Here is a 16,799-nt window from a genome sequence, read left to right as displayed (position 1 = left end):
CAGAACCACACCCAAACAGCAATCCAGCCCCTTTGGGTGAAAATTAAGACTGTGTCCAGAACATTCATTAGTGCAATTAAAGCCATTAACTGGCTCTTAGGCCGTGTCCTGACTCAGCAAAGGAATGGGGTTTGCTGCATGGTACACACCCTTACTCCTCCACTACATGGAACTGACGTTTAGTGGTTGAATTTGGTTTTGATCCTGTCTCTCACAAAAACATGATACTCCCTAGGGGTTCAGAGGGAAGGCAAACAGCCTTTATCAATTGGAAAAAGATGCTGCAGTTCATATTCCAGTTGATAGAGAAGCCAGATTGAGAATGTAATTATCCTAATTAATTCTCTATCTTGAATTCATCTCTTTTTATATAAACAGCAGTTTCAAAGCAGGCCACCAGCTTTTACGCATAAAGCAGTTGTTTTATCTTGTTGAGGGGCACGTTAGCAATACACGCTCTTGTTCTGCAGAAAAGGACTCTTGAGGACTCGGGATCCTGTTGGTCTGTGGAAATCTTTCCCCTTGCTAACTCCCTCCCACCACTTCAGGCCTGCTCTGTAAGGAGTTCACGAACCTTCTCCGGATCATCAGGGCTTGATGCAATCAACTGTGAAGCATTAGCTCTAAATATACAACTGGGAGGCCAGTTCTGCTTCAACACACAAACACTCATCGCAAAGGATCATAAAGCGGCAAACGCAATTTGCAAGAGAAACTTAAATAATAATCCAAGTAAGCTGCAAGGAAAGCAGGAGCAAGTCGGGGCTAACCAATGCTTTACCCTTCGGAGATAGCTAAAATTAGGGGCAAACTGGCAGGAGGCTCAGAAACCAGGCCCCCCCGCAGCCATTATGTAGAGCAGCTTCTGCCCTTGTTTGTCAAGCTAAATGCAGAAGCTCATTCCGCTTTATTTACTTGTTTAGGTGATTTTTGGCAACTCAACGTGTGTTCCTGGTGCAAATCCTCAGTGCGTGGACAGATAATTGAAAAACAGTTGCAGCGGGCCAAGAGACCCAGAATTCAACTTGTACAAGGAAAATAAACAGGTCAGTAAAAGAACCTAAGTTCACAATCAGAGCAACATCTCAGTCCACAGCTCTTTCTCCTCACTAAAAAAACACATTTTACTCTCTGAATCTACTTGTGCTTCAGTAACCAAGTAATTCTCAGAAGTATTCACAGCAAGAGGGAATGTGCTGGTGTCACGTTCTTGGTCAACAGCTGTAAAATAGATGTGCATCCAACTACTCTTTGGTGGTGATGCCAGATATTGCTTACCCAAATAGGAACACCAAGCCCTTCCTAAGAATTTTTTTGAAGATCTTACTAAGCGTCTGATTTTGGCATGGCTCTCAAAGCTGTTTGTCCCGTTTTTTTACTGCCTATTGAAAAGAAAGCAATGCTGCAAATACTTCCCATCAGAAAATACCAACAAGCAACTTATCATAACTGCAGCAGAGCTAACAACATTTCAACTGAGTGGTTTTTGGCACTAACAGCTGACTCGGAACAGTTGTTGGTGGCTGGGACAGATGGACTTCACGTATAAAAAAAAAAAAATATGGAAATGAGAACTTCTACTCTGTAGATTTTCAAAAGCCCTTTGCAAACTCCAACATATTACCAAAACCTCAGAATTAAATCAAAGGGAGATTTGAATACATCGAGCTTTAAAACCGAAATGTGCCAGGGACTTGCCGGATCTCCCCATCAAGGACTGTAAGGTATCAACGTGTTTTATTTTCAACAGGAAATACTTGAGAGTTTTGGGAAGGGCTCCACAGCTCTGCCTTCGGTCCAGCACGTGAAATCCTCCAAATCCAAATGTTTGTTTCCATGGGGAAGCTTGCAATAGAGACCTCGAGGCAGGACGTAACACTGATGTCAGTTGTAAGCCCCACTTTCCATCGCTGATGCCAGTAAGTTCCGCTAGTGTAATTACGACCATGGCATTTCCCTGATGCGCAGAATCTTTAGACGCTTTTAGTGCCTAGAGCTGGGTACGCACTGAATACTCCATGCTTCACTGGCTCCTGTTTCGCGGCGATGTTTTAAGGCCGTGACCAAGAGTAGGGTCTGTTCTGGCAATAACACTGCAGGAGGAGGCAATCCCCGCTCCGCAGCGCTTATAGTCTAAGCAGCACCTTATAGTCTAAAGCACGTTTATAGTCTAAAGCATACAAGTCAGAGTTTTGCAGCTTGGGATGTCAGCATCTTGTTAGCTTTGTCAGCTTCCTTTTTTGCCTTTTTTTTTTTTTTTTTTTTTTTAAGTAGTCAGTTGGCATCAAACACATCCTTATGGTCTCACTCCTAGCCCACTATCCAGCACCAACCCTGCAGACTTCAGTACATGTTTAATTTTATGTACTGCTGTCAGCGTAACCTTAACTTAGCGGGATGCCCCTCAGTACGTAAAGTCAAGTGTAGTGGAACAAACTTTTTTATTCTCAGCCTTGCTTCTGCCCACTCTTCTGGGCTTATAACCCCGAATTTGAAAACTGCTGGAAATCAGTACAGGATGAGGCACTTTGATTTGGCCAGAACCCATTGTATTTAAACAGAGAGCAAAGCCTGTTACCACTTCATTTACTCACCAGATAACTGTTCTCAGGCAGAGGTGTGAAACTAGTGGTGTGTGGCTGTTTTTAGCAACTTTTGTCTGTCTAAAGAGATGCAGGAGTATCTGTAGTTCATTTCCAGTCTTGCTGCCTTTTAGGCCAGATTCAACTGGACACTTAGGCACTACTCACGTAACAGGGGAAGGAGACGGGGTACCTTTCTACCTTGCAGCCCCAGTGTAAGGAAAAGCCGTGTTAAGTCTGTCATTTTTTCTCATTCAAAGGGAGCATCCGAATCCAGAGTTAGCACCTGGAAGACTACGCGATGCTGCAGGATTAGGCACTCGCAGTCTCTCCTGCTGAAACTGTTTCTGCTAAAAACCACGGTAAAGCAAGCGAACAACAGACCCTTGGAGCGCGTGACAACCATCCCCTCATCGCAGATATGTGTCAGAGCCATCTTCTCACCCCTCCACTCACTTTTTTTGGTAAATAGTGCCCAAACCTCACTTTGAGGCCCAAGAGAATCTGCAAATTACTTGGAGTCGTCGGAGAACTGTTTTGTCCTTCGCTAAACTGTTTGAAATATTTCAATACATTTCAGTCTTGAGTTGACCCAAAACAGTTATTTGTGTGTCTGTACACATGTGCATGTGTGCACAGCCCCGGGTATTTTAGTAATCAGTTGCTGGTTGTCACCCTAACCCCGCTCCATCCCATTTTTTCCTTCTGCCGTCTGGGCAGACTGGGGGAGGGCAACGGGAGCCCACCGGCTGCTGTCCCCCTCCTCATCCCCCCCACTATTAATAGCCAGACACCAAATGAGCCCAAATTCATTCCTGAGCGGAATTAGCAAATGTTTTTGCAATTAAAACTGCAAACATTCATGCGGGGCCCCCGGAACAATAGCCGCCTGTGCCTGGTCCTGAATAGGCACTAGTGTCCGCCCTGCCTGCCTGCCGAGGCTGCACATTCCTGGCACCCTCATCCCTGGACCCGGCTCCTTGCTGAGCTGGGGTTTTCGGGCTGGTTTGTTTCCCCCCCCTCCCTGCAGCACCATGCGGGGAGCCGGCGAGCTGCGGGGCTGGCCCCGGAGCCCTCCTCCCATCCCCGGGCCCGTCCATGGATCCCCCCGGCAGCGGGGCAGCGCATCCCTCCCCTTCCCCGCGATCGCCGCCGGGGCAGCGCATCCCTCCCCTTCCCCGGGACAAGGCTCGGGGCAGCGCATCCCTCCTCCCCTTCCCCGGGATCGCCACCGAGGCAGCGCATCCCCTTCCCCGCGGCGGGTCCCGGGGCGGGCGGGGGGGGGGCTCCGCCGGGCAGACGGGACGAGGCGGCCCCCGCCGCCGCCGCTCGCCCGCCGGGACGACTCCGGTAGCCGGGACTCACCGAGCAGGGGCAGGAGCAGGAGGACCGCCGGCCGCCGCAGCGCCATGATGGGGTGTGCGGAGCCGAGCCCGCCGCGCCGAGCCTGCGCACTGCCCGGGCGGCGGCGGGGGCGGCCGGGGGCGGGGGGTGCCGCCGTCCCGTTACCGCGGAAACCGGGCGGGGAGGCGCGGAGCCCGGCGCCTGGCACCGCGGGGGGCGGCGGGGGCCGGCAGCGGGAGGTGCCGGAGGGAGGGGAGGGGAGGGGAGGGGAGGGGAAGGGAGGGGAAGGGAGGGGAAGGGAGGGACGGGGCCGGCCCCGGGGCGGGGAGGGGGGACCCCCAGCCGGGCGCATCCCGCGGGTCCTCCGGCCGCTTCCCGGGAAGAGCTGGGCCCGCGGCTGGGAAGAGGCGCTGGTCCCACACGCGGGACCCTTTGCCAGGCGCCGCGCAGGGAAAGTCGCCGAGAGAAAGGAGCCGGGAAGACTTCAAATGTTTCTGAGCCAGCAAAAGCTGGAAATTGACTCGAAGGCAGCGTTCTGGTTACCAAACCCCATCCAAGTTTTGCTCCAGAGTGGCTGTTTCCCCCTGTATTGAATAAGAACCCCTAAAAAGAAGAATTTCCTTGCGAGAATTTTCCCCAAAAAGCTACCTCACGCTGAACTGTCCGTTTCACTATAAACTTTTGAGCAACTTGAAGCAAGAAACACAACCAGTTGGGACGAGAGTGCTTCCCTTGAGGAGCTTCCCCGAGTCCTCGTGCTGGACCAAATTGCTTCTGACACGGGCTTAATTTAGTGATTCTGCCCTGAAAAGTGGCTTTGCACAGAGAGCATCCCGAGCTGCTGTGTGGTCCTCGAAAGTGTCCCAGGACCTTTTTCTTTGATTAACAGACAGAAACAAAAACGATCAGCACGGGACACTCCTGGGTTAACGCTGCTTCATGCGTCACTTACTGTCAGGCGCGTGTGATGGAGATGTAATTAAGATGCTGTTGAAGATCAAGCAGCTGGAATGAAAGCCGAGCTCTCCGCTGTTCTGTAAACCAGCTCGGGAGAGCTGGTAGAAATGAAGGGATGTAAAAATGTATTTAACTTGATAACGTAGCAGATCTAATTCAAGACGCTAATGAGTAGATTTAAAGGGATGATCTGAGCCTGGTGAAATGAATACAGAGATTCTCATCAATTCTAATGGCCAGATGGGACAATTGAGGATGAAGGGAAAGGAATCGCCTAGTAAGACTGTATAGCTTAAAACCTGACTAGCAATCTTTGGGTTGGGTCCCTGTTGAGTAAGGAGTCATTTTAACACAGTCCATTTGGACTGAAATGACAGGAGATGTAAAATATGATGACAGGGAGGATAATTGGCTATAAAGTGTAATCACTCAGGTGTCAGGTTCCTCTGTAACTTCCCACAGCAGCTTGAGCAGGGAAGAGTGGAGCTGAGAGAGAGGAAACAAGAAAGGATGGGAGGGTTTCTTACGTGCTTCTCCTGGCCTTTTAAGCCGTGTTTATGCGGCCAGGCGAAACGTGGACCTGCAAACAGCCCGCAGCAGCCCCACGCCGTGGGCTTTCCATCCACTGCTGGCCACGGACCCCGCTGGAAACTGGGCTCAGCCCGGCCATGCCGGAGTGGGGAAGAGCAGTGCTGGGAGAGCAGCAGGTGGCCCGTGCTGCGGTGTGCTGGCTTCCCCGGGCCATCTGGGCCACTCGAAGGGGAGCTGGACCAGTGCTAAGGGGCTCTTCTAAGCCTTGATGTCCCTCTCCAGGCTGCTGGAGCTTAGCCTGGGCGTGCATTGAGAGGACATTTGCGAATAATCAAAGCAGATAGGACCTTAGCAGATAACACCAGGGCGTGAAACCTTGAACATCATCTTGTATATACATCCTCGCACAGGACATATGTGCCAGTCGCCTATCTCGGGCAGACAGGGCTAGTGCCAGCTCTTCTCTTTGTGCTGCCTCCATGGTTTTATTACAGCAAGGTTCTGCCTTTTAATCTGCCATTGCCACCGAGGAGCCATTTGAAATGTGAAACTCAACAAGCCAAAGGAGTCACAATAAATATTTTACAAGAACCGCAGCGCCCGTCAAACCAGGATGGCAAAGCACTGCAGTGTAAAACATTGATTTTCACACACAAATGGAGCTCCCATTTCATTATTTAATGTTGAAACACGTAACTAGAATAAAATATGCGCTAAGAGGAGCCCTGTGTAGTGCAGGGATGTATTCAGGCATGATGAGGGGCAGCGTAAACCTGCCTCCTCCTATGATTTCTTTGTTCTCTGAAGAGCTTCCCATCTGTGCTCAAAGCGAGAGGAGGACCCTGCAGGATGAGAGGGAGGGAGCATGTGTCCTCCCGCGAAGGCCTGCGCTGGGGAGCGATGGAGAAGAAAGCGCTGTGTGATCCAGCCCAAGCGCGGGCAGTGGTGCTGGCACTGGAGAGGTGCAGGATAAGGCAGTGGGGCCTTGCTCCTGGCACTTGTAAGAACAGAGGGAAGGTGACTGAGGACTAAACTGAAAAAAAAAACCCACCTTAGGGATTTCTAAAGGTTGTACAGAGCGTGTTGTACACAGAGTGTTTGGGATCTGAAAGCAGCTGAAGGCAACTCAGAAAAAATGGATATCCTTTTGATGCTTGTAGTGCCTGGAGGCCCAAACTGAGGTTCAAGCCCTGCTGGGAAGAAGCTGCTCAAACCTGTAATAACAGGCTGTGCCTGTCAGGATGAGTTTTCAATAGCAATACACATGGCAGACAGGAATGTTATTATCTGAGGCACCGGGGCTCCAAGGACTCTGCCAACGAGCTGTGACAGACCTCGTGCACGGAGGAGCAGCCTGTCTGAGTCCGCAGGGCTGTCCATCTGGACCTGTCCCGACCATTAGCTTCGCTCCAGACCTCTTTAACTTCGAAGCCGTGATTATGGCAGGCTGGTCTGCTGTCTTGTGAAGAAGGAGGTCCTGGCAGACACCGCAGCCAGCGCAAGAGTTTGGCTGCTCTCGGTGCTGCCCCGGAGGGAGGACGGCAACCCTGGAAGTAACCCACTTTGCTCAGCGTGGAAGAGAAACTTCTTTACACATCAGAGGAGGGCTGTGGGCCACTGTGTTTGCTCAGGGGGCAAATGCCAGCAAGACAGGGTTTAGTTAGGTGATCTGAAGTGTCTCTAAAGCCATCTTTACGTGACAGAATCAGCCATCAGAGAGAGAAAGTCCCTCCAGAGCCGCACTCGGGTGAGCAGGAGGCCACGGCACTCGTGTGGAGCTGTACCCCAGCCCTGGCTGAACGAGGCTCTTTCCCCTTTGCAGGGGCTGGACAGGACCTCTTGGTCTAACTGGGTAGGGTGTTTGGAAGCCAAGTCCTGCCTTGTCTGGAAGAGTTTCTAGACTGACTTGAGGCTCTGCAAATAAAAAGATATTCTCTCATTTATACATATCACTTTTGGTTTGAGGATCTCAAAGCACTTTGCAGATACTCCATTTACCCAAGGTCATTCTCAGCAGCTCTGGGAATAGGTGCAGGTGCCTGGCCTGCATCCCTCCCTCTTCCGTGCTGCTTCTGCTGCTGGGGCAGCTTTCCATGAATGCGCTCGTGCTGCAGTGTTTCTCACTCCTAACTTAAGACAGCATCTCTTTTTTTGTCTGCTGTAGTCTAGACAAGTTGTTGCTTCCCCGGTGTCACAGACCATGACCCCACTCCTACACCAGTCCCATCATTTTTCCCTAGTTCATTGCTCAGGCATATGCTTGTCTATTTTGAATCATTTCTATGTGTGAGGCTGAGTCGCTCCTAATCTCGTCTCCCTCCCAGGGCGTCAGTCACACTGGCATGTGCCTTTTCCCTGTCTGCCTCCCTCTGTTCATGGACTATGGGTATTTTTAACTCCACCCTCTAATTAGAGGTAGTTTTCTCTGGATATTTTGCATACGAGGGCTCTCGTGTCTGTGGTCAGCAGGGCAGGCAGTAAGCGCTGGGGACTGGCCATGCATAGAATCCCTCTTGCTAAATAAATACACTGCCCTTCACCTCCCAGCAGCACATTTCCAGAGAGACCGGGATGAGGGGGAAGGCTTGCATTCCTCAGGGGTCCGCGGCAGCGCGGTGGGATATCAGCTATGTGGAGGAGCCAGCCCACACCCCCAAGAGATGGACGCAGCTGCCTTCTCGTCCTGCAGCCCCACTGCCCATGGCTGCTCGCAGCTCCCTGCAGCTGTCCCCAAGCTGTATGGTTATGGCTCACGGCCTGGAGCAGTCCGCGTCCCTGGGGATCCCTGAGTCGAGCTCACTCACCCAGTGGTGGTCCAGGGATGGAGAAGAGAGCGATAGTCATTAGAGATGACCTGGAACCAGGTTGCCCAACTAGGAATCTGGTCTCTCCAAGCACTGCTGTCTACCTGGCTCTCAGCATCTTCCTAAGCCGCAGCTGGGAAGGAAGCTGTGATCCCCCCAGCAGCCCCAGAGCAGCACAGAGGCGCGAGGGAGCCCTGGCAGCGGTTGGTGCGTGCAGTCCTTTTCTCTCCTTGACGAACAAACAGCATCTGGCTGACCCATTAGGCAGCGAGCACCCCTCGGGCTGCCTGCGTCGTGCTGCAGATTTCCCTTAGCTCTGTTCACAGCCAAGTCCTCTCTCTCCTGCCCCAGCCCTCAGCAAACGGGAGCTGCAGATTACAAGGCCAGCTGGTCATTATCACGTTACACTGCTCTCTTTCCCTTGCCAAGGCGAGCTCGGGGGATGGCACCAACTCGCAGAGCGGCAGGTTGGGCGCTCAGGCTGGTGACCCAGCTCAGGTCTTAACGCTACCGGACGCCTCGCCGGCAATGGCAAGCGCCACCTCCCCCAGGCCGGGGCTGTGTGGAGGAGAGGGATACTACTCCCTTTTCCTCTGCCTGGGGTGTGGAAGCAAGTTTTGACTGTCAGTGGGAAGGGGATGCTTCCTCTCTTCTGATCCCACCTAGACACTGGTTCACAAACATGCTAAAAACTGCTAGAGCTAACGCTCTGTTGAATTTATCTCTGTTCTTGAAAGAAGCCAAGGGGTAAAGAGGGAAAGACATTTGCTTAAGGAGGGTGAGGATGTCCTGCAAAGCTCGGGGCTCCTGATCTTACACTCGGGCTGCTGATACCCAGGGCTGAAGGAGCTGCTCTGGCATCGTGGCAGGAGGCCAGTCGGGTCTTCAAATCCCTACTGTGCAGGTAAGAACAGCCCGCTTTTGCAGTGCCTCTCGCTGCCTCCCAACGCACCTATCCCCCTGTAATCACCTTTGCTCATTCTCTTCCTGAGCCACTGTTTATTCTGGCTCCGAGGACTCATGCTGATGTGGTGGAGCAGCCTTGTCGGCGAGCTGAATTTTCCAAACTCTCCAGGATTGTTTTGACATGCTTGACTAGCAGCCGAGTGTCAGCCAAGGGTCTCCCACCACCCAAGCAGCACCTTGCTCGCCAAACAACACACGCCCTGGGGCGAGCAGTTAGCCATGCAAACACCCCCCACGCACACACACGCCTATGGCACTGCTTTATTGTTTAATAAGTGCCTTGGGTTTTGCCATCCCGGCTCTCCTCTGCGGCTCTCCTCTGCGGCTCTCCAGCAGACAGCGCTAGGCTCCCCAGCTAAAGCCGGTTTTAATGGCTCTTGATGACTCCTGAGTACTGCGTTGGGCTCTGGATTGGCAGCTGTGCTCAAGTGCAGTAGGTTGCTTGGAAAGGAGTCAGGAATGTGGTTCTTGATCTCTCAGGTACCTGTTAGTGCTATTTCTTTATCTCCATTGACCTTGCTTGATGTAGCTGAGTGCCATCCTTCGTCCCCTCCCTCCCTGCTGTCCTTCAGCAGCCAGGTAGAAAGCACTCTCCTCCTGCCTTGCAGTGAAGAGCAGTGCTTCGTTCGGAGGAGGAGCAGGGCCTTAATCTCTGCCAGTTGAGTTGCGCTTGCAAAGACGATTAGACATATGCCAGCTAATTCATAGTAAACAGGATGGAGGGAGAATTTGCCACTTATAAATGGCAGATGAGCAAGCCCATCATTCCTGTCACTCTCGGGTAATACATGCTGACATAAGCCTGGTTTAGCTGCGAGTTTATCATTGCTAATCCTGCTGGTCCATGCCTCTCTTCTCCATCCTCCTGGCATCTTTCTTCCCCTTTCCCTGCTTTGCTTTTCTCTCCTTTGCTCCTGGTACTAGCATCTCTGGTCTTTCAGGGCAGACAAATTCCCAGCATCCCCCACCCTTCTCCCAATACATTACTGTTAGTTTGTCTTCCAAGGAATGTTTTTCCTTCTGCTGAAAGCGTCCCTGTGCAGATTAAAGCCACAGGGAAATCTTGTCATCCCAGGGCTTTGGATAAACAACTTCCCAACCCCGCTGTAGCTCTTGTCACCTCTATTTACCCATCTGCCCCCCTTGGTGCTGCTGCTCCATGTGATGAAGCGTTGCTCGGGTCCCTTCCAGGCATGCTTGGTGCTCTGTCAACCCATGTGTCGGTGATGCTCCTGCCAGGGCCCCAGATGTAGGGTTGGGGAGCTCAGGCAGCACCCCACAAACCGGGGGGCCTGCAGGTGCTGAGCTGCTGGCCCAGGTTCTGGCCAGCCGTGCTCAGCGCTGGAGCCTGCCCAGCCTGGAGTTTATTCAATACTTTTACCTAAACAGACACTCCTGTGGGCTTCTTGCTAACAGCACCACGGGGAGCTTTAGCCTGGAACTGCCCTGTTGTTTGGAGAGCTACGCAGCCAACCTAAATACAGTGCTCTTTTGTGGGGGGTTGGAGCCTTCGGGGAGGTGAGGGGAAGATGCACGTCCATGCGTGAGAGCAATGGCTGCAAAGCTTGACCTGGCTTCCCAGAGCCACCGGGGATGTAAAGCTGAATGGCAGGACTGGAGACCAGTGCTCAGCTCCGGTGGCTCTTGTCTCTGCCCCACCAAAGGACCCTGGGCTCCCTCCTGAGTGCTGCAAGTCCTGCTGGGATGGAGCCTGCTCCTGATACACCTGTGTGGGTGCTACAGGATGGCAACCGGAGCCAGGCCAGCTATATTTTTCCTGGAATTCCTGTTGGCTTTCCTTCACCGTGATGATACGAGTGTCCCAGCTGTCCTTGCTTGACTGATCCACCCACGCAGAATATGTGGCTTTTTCTTCTGGTACGATCAGATGCCTAGGAAACCTTGCCCTGCTACGCTCCCTCGTTCGGCTAAGCGCTCCCCTGCATCCCGAGTGCGAGTCGCGTGTCCTGCCTGACCCTCATCCCTAGGATCAGCTGGGGAAAGGAGGTCAGAGAGAGGAATCCCATGAACCAAAAACCGGATCAGGGCACGTATCCACGGGGCCACACCACCCCTGGGGCAGGGTGGGTTGTGGAGTGACAGGAGGTGCTTGCAGGTAGTTTGGGGCAAGAGAAGGGGTCCAAGAGCCCTTGCTAGGCAGCTGAGCGAGAGGAGAGCATCCTTTCCTGGCCAAAAAACCCCTCTCTGCAAAGAGGGGCTGTGGGTGCAAAGCCGCGAAGCCTCTCTGGGATGAATTTCTCCAGCCCAGGGGTTCCCCCTTGTGGCAAGATGCTCCCGGCTCGGCTGCCCTGCTCGCCACCGGGCGAGGAGCCCATCCGCTGCCCGAGCCCCACCGAGCAGGGTGGGGGGGTGCCGGGGGAGCCCGGCCCGGGGCTGGGGCTGGGCTGAGCCCCCCAGCCCCCCTGGGTGCTCGGAGGGTCGGCAGCAGCTGTACCCGGTGCCTCGCAGGCTTCCTTCGTGGCTGAAGAGCAGCACCCCGGGGTGCTGGGGCAGGGGGTCCGGGGTGTCTTCAGCACGAATGCAGCAGGCAGGGGTGTGCGGTTATCTGCCAGGCTGCGGAGCCGCAGCTGGTTTGTTACCAGCTCGGCTCAGCAGAGCTCTGCATCTCCCGCAGCCTCCTGCCTCGCCAGGGGTGATGAGCCAGCTTGGGATGCCCGGCACCGGGTACCTCTGCACCCCATCCCCCCGGGCTCTGGCTGAACGCCCCACGTCCCCCATCTTTGTGTCTGTGCAGGGATGCTGTGGCACAGGCCTGCCCTGCAGCACGGCTGAGCTATGGACAGCCAGTTTATGGTAGGTAAATCATCACAGCCGTGATGGGGGGCTGCAGCAGGGCTGCGTAGCACAGCCAGGGCCTGAGAGCAGGACAGCCGTGAAGACCCTGGCATCTCCGTACCCACCTCTGGGCGGATGAGCTGGGGGACGGACTGGGCTTCCCTGTTACGTAGGAAACCAGATGCTCTGCAGCTGCCTAATGGTGGTTGTGGCTGCAGCACGAAAAGGAGGCCTCCGCGGGCTCCCCCGGGCCAGGCCAGAGGTCTGCGCAGCCTCTCTGAGCCCCGTTCCCTCTTGGCTGGCAGGAGGAGAGGCTGGAGCCGAAGGGAGCTGGTTCCCTGCGAGCCGTGATGAGTCAGCACCTCGCTGCAATGCTGAGCAGGGCTCCACACGGCGCGGAGGCGAGCAGCACCCGGGCGGCATCGATGTTTATTAATGACTGTATTGGGGATGCTGTTTAGTCACCGCTCCCACAGAGCCTGAGAGGCAGCCTCCCCTCCTGCCGTGGGGTGGGAGGCTCCTCTGCTGTCCTCGGGAGACATCTGAGGCACCCGGGCACCCGCACCGTTTAGCACGCTTATAACCAGGTCCCGCAAGAGGCCGCGGCGATGCCACCGCCGCTTCTGATGCTGCCGCTTCGCTCGCTGCCTCCCCTCCCAGCAGAGCAGCAGGGAGATCCCTGCTCAAGAGATGGGGGAAACTGAGGCACGGTGTGTGGCGAGGGGTGACAGCAGGACATGGCCCGGCCACGCTGATCTCCTAATGGGCTGCGCTTGCTGCCTGCATCTGGCGCATCAGGGGGATTTATGAATACGGGAGTGCTGCAGATTTAACGAGGAAGAACGTGAGCAAAGCGATTAGAGGATGGGAGTGGGGGGATGGCTTGGGGGGTGCTCTGGGTGGGCAGCAGGGCCACGGGCCAGCCGGCACAGCCCTCCCTGGTGAGGAACCCATTTAAGGGCCAGATGCTGTCATTAAATTCACCGACGGGCATTTTCCCACTCCGCCACCTGCAGTGCCATGAAACTTGCATGAGATTTGAGATGAAAATTCTATTTCTTTGAATGACGTTTTAATAAGATCAAATCGGAAAAGGAAAATAGTAACTCTTCTCCCTCCCCTCCTGCCCCCCCGATTCCTATCGGATTTAGTCTTCTGGAGGCAAAGATCTTTGCAAGCTGGCCTGCACCCCACCAGTGCTGCCCAAAGCGGGGGGCCCTGGAGGGATGCAACGGGGAGCCCAGGTAGGTGGGAAGGGCTGAGCTTCAGCCAAGGAGGAGCCCGATAACCCGAGGGGAGATGCGTGGCCTGGTTTGTTCTCCGATAACCACAAAGCCCAGCTGGCATCTCCTAATTGCCTGGGTAATGGCTGTGCAGCACATGGCTGCACCCCACGTGCTGGCAGCGAGCAGCAGCGTGGCGTCATTTCGCTCTCGATGCACAGCCCGGCTGAACGCCAGGCCGGGGTGTAACGCCCTCGTGGGGGGCTGCAAGCTGGAGCCAAGACCCGCGGGAGCCGACCCTTTGCCGGCTCTGCAAGGATCGGGTCCCAGGATTCGCAGGTGGGTCAGGCTCGGCAGGTCTTGCTGCTGCGCTGGGGCCAGGTCGCAGAGCGGGGTGGGCAATGTCTGACAGCACGGGGAAACTGAGGCACATTCCGGCACATTTGCTGGGCATGCATAGGGAAGAAGAGCATGTTACACCCCAGCATGGTGGGCCCATAGGTGCCAGCCAGAGGACCAGGACTTTCAGGCAACTGTGCCCAGGTCTGCTGTTAGCCGTGAGTCAATCTCAGTGTCATGTCAGCCACGCAGGATGAGAGTCCGTGATTTTTCGCAGCAGCTCCCGGCCACAAAGGCACCTTCTCCCGGCAGGTCCCCTTGGCCATATCTGCTGGGAACCAGCTTGTCCCCCCGGCATGCAGGCCCTGACGCGCCGCTGCCCGGCTGCTGCCTCATCAGCACATTAATAAACCATCTCTTGCTGGCATTCCTTGCTGCTGACGACTTCTGTTTCGATCTAGTGCTGCCCCAGCTGGGAAGGGAGTGGAGAGGTACCTCCGGCATCACCTCTACCATGAGCTGATAAGGCTGAGGGAGAGGCGAGAAGCTGCCTGGAGCTCAGGGAGTCTGTTAGCAGGAGCAGCAGCCCTGAGAAAGCAGGCACAGATTGAATTCACTCGGCAGTGTGGGCTGGATCCTGCTGCTGGATCCTGCTGCTGGATCCTCCACCGTGGATCCCGAGCACCTGCAGTGTCCGTGGAGGTGGTGCTGCAGGGGATGCGCTGCACCCAGCGCCGGCTATTTCTGGCAGGCACCGGCACCCTGCTCCCCGTCCCCCCCCCGCTCCATGCACCCTGGCTGCTCGGTGGCAGCATCCCTAAACATAGGGTGGCTGGGGACCAGTGCGGTCCCGAGGAATGGGCTGAGGGTGTGATACAGAGGGCTGAAAAGCTGCAAGAGATTGGGAGGTGTCCCTGAGACCCCGGCCGAGGGCTCGGCAGAGCAGCCCAGGGGCAGAGCAGGGCGAACGGCCAGCCGGTGGTGCGTGCACCTGCGTCCGAGCACCGTGGGCACGGCTGGCTCTGCCTTTCCCTGCCCGCCAGGGTGGCCCCGGTGGGTTTCCCTTCTCCATATGGCTGTGGATGCCTGTAGATGCGTTTTAAACCCTTGGATGGGTAATAAATAGAAGCAGGCCTGCTGCCTTTTGTTTTGATTGATTCCATTTGTTCTGCATAAGCAGCTCCTTCCCCTTGCCAAGGCTCGGCTCCCGGGGAAGTACGATGCTGTGGGCCGGCAGGGCCCAACCGTCCCATGCTGGGGAGGGTCCCTGGTGCTCCCGGCACTGCCAGGGGCGAGGTGGCCCAAAGCTGAGCTCTGACATGGGGAAACTGAGGCACCCAACAGTACCAGGTCTGCCTCTGCAGTGGGTGGATGCCCTTGGACAAGAAGGGAAACTGAGGCTGGGAAGCATGATGTGCTGTGCCTGGGGACACACGGAGAGGCAGGGGCGGCTCTCAGCTGCAGAAGCTGCCTTCTTCTGGTGCTGGGTGAAGCCATCAACGGGCTGGGCCAGTAAAGGGTGATCCAGTGGCATCGACCACCCTGCGGGTGACTGGGACTGCTCTCCTACAGGCACACAGGGGAAAATGACTTTATAAATGAATTTGGGATGAAGATGAACACGGGAGCCAGGACTCTTGGCTTTCCTCGCCAGCTCTGTCGCAAACGGCAGCCTCAGGCAAGTCTGATGTCTCCCTGCCTCAGTTTCTCCAGGCAGGAGAGGCTGTTTACCCATTTGGAGCTGGGGAACCGGCAGGTTTGGCAGCAGGAGGAGCCCTGTGGATCAAAGGCACCGCTCCAAGCCAGGGCAGCCAGTCCGTGGGCTCCCTGCAGGGTGGCACGGCAGTGAGAGCCCGAGCGGTGGGCAATGGGTGGGGGCCCCAGAGGCATCGTCCCCATGGTGCCCCAAATGCAGCCCCAGTTCCCTCTCACCTCCTCGCCTGGGGGCCCCCATCCCTGGCAGGAGGAGGGATGGATGTACCCGAGGGGGGGGCTAAAATTATCCCCCCGCCCCGGCGCTGCTGTGCCCCCCGGGTGAGTCAGAGCGGCCGGGGGCGCGTGTGCCCGCACCCCAGCTGCGGTGCTGCGTAAGGGGGGAGCGGGTGTAGGCCCGAAGGACGCAGCTGCCTCCCCGCCACGTCCGCTCGCCGCTCCTCTCCTCCTTCTGATCTGCTTCATTATCTCCTGAGTCATCGCTCCCACCTCCGCCGCAGCCACAGCCGCCCGCAGCCGGCACAGCACAGGGGCTGCTTCCCGGCTGGGGGCTGCCAAAAAGGCGAGGGAAGCTGGTGGGCTCCTGTGTGTGACCCCTTGGTCTCCAAAGGCAGCACGGTGATTCGGGATGGGGGGCAGCACTGCAGAGCATCTTCCCGACGCGTCCCGCTGGACACCCAGATGGACATATGGGATTGCGGCTGCTCCTGCCCGGCAGAGAGAGATCCCTGGGCATGGGAAGCTGCAGTGCTTGTCCTGCAGTGATGCTGTTGGGCTGGGGATCAGGCTTCAGCGTGCCAGGCAAGGCTGCAAGCTGCTTTCCAAGCCCTGCACGGGGCAGGAGCCAGGGATAGAGCTGGTCTGCTTGCTGTGAATGAGTTGCTCCCCGAATAGGTCAGGATCTGGCTGCTGGCATTGCTAAACATGCGTTGGCGTGGTGCAGCTCCTGGGTTTGGCGTGTGCAGGCTGTGGCAGGTCCGAGGCACAGCTGTCCCCCCCGGGGAGCCCGGGGGATGCTGCAGAGGTTTCCCCTCCGAAGGTGCCTGGGTGAACCAGGGCCTGGGCCAGCTCCCATGTTGCTGCTGGGATGGGAGACGCCACTCTGAGCTGAGCGGAAACCCGAGGAGGTGCTTCTCTCTCCCCGTGCCCCTTGGCAGCCTCTTCCCAGCGTTAATCCCTCTTGCCGCTAACAATTTGTGCCTTATTAATGCTAATTTGAGTTTGCCTGGTTTTCTCTCCCAGCCACAGCCTTGCGCTGCCTCTCCCCGGCAGACTGAAGCTCCCGCAGCGGGCAGCACTGCTCCCGGGGGCATTGCAGCCCCTACATCTCTGCTCGGCTGTGTGGGTACAGCAGTTTAAGTCTCTTGCCAGGAGGTGTTTTCTCCCAGCTCTTGAAATGTCACTGTGGCTCTTCGCCGGCTCGGTGCGACCGACGGCAGGATGAGCTGCAGTGGCTCAGAGCCAGCGTCCGTCTCGCGGACCATTTTGGAAGCTCCCTGGCCCTGGTTAACTTGTCCATCACCTGCTTATTTCTGCATCTCTGG

The 16,799-nt window shown here is 55.9% G+C and overlaps 1 protein-coding gene and 1 long non-coding RNA gene across 6 annotated transcripts in view; one reads left to right on the top strand and one right to left on the bottom strand.

Annotated features, from left to right (window-relative positions):
- LOC148054982 (uncharacterized) overlaps window positions 1-3,156 on the top strand; it is a 30,199-nt gene extending 27,043 nt beyond the window's left edge. For 4 of the 5 annotated variants that reach the window (XR_015706090.1, XR_015706092.1, XR_015706091.1 and 1 more), the window contains 3 exons: window positions 924-1,046; window positions 1,751-1,919; window positions 2,843-3,156. This is a non-coding gene — a long non-coding RNA (uncharacterized LOC148054982). Of the gene's footprint in view, window positions 1-470; window positions 733-923; window positions 1,047-1,750; window positions 1,920-2,842 lie in introns of all 5 variants that reach the window. The other variant, XR_015706093.1, reaches the window with a different exon arrangement.
- The window catches only part of JAM3 (junctional adhesion molecule 3), a 29,123-nt gene extending 24,996 nt beyond the window's left edge, over window positions 1-4,127 (bottom strand). Inside the window, exon 1 of the mRNA XM_087763478.1 lies at window positions 3,948-4,127. Coding sequence (XP_087619604.1) covers window positions 3,948-3,993 — 46 coding nt within the window. The 5' untranslated portion in view covers window positions 3,994-4,127. The remainder of the gene's footprint in view (window positions 1-3,947) is intronic.
- Window positions 4,128-16,799: the final 12,672 nt, after the last annotated feature.

Source organism: Nipponia nippon, unplaced genomic scaffold, assembly GCF_047370975.1.
Source record: "Nipponia nippon isolate SJK-2023a ecotype South Korea unplaced genomic scaffold, ASM4737097v1 scaffold_28, whole genome shotgun sequence".
Taxonomy (NCBI): domain Eukaryota; kingdom Metazoa; phylum Chordata; class Aves; order Pelecaniformes; family Threskiornithidae; genus Nipponia; species Nipponia nippon.
The sequence above is the reverse complement of the archived record's forward strand: the minus strand, read 5'-3'. Positions and strand labels throughout refer to the sequence as shown.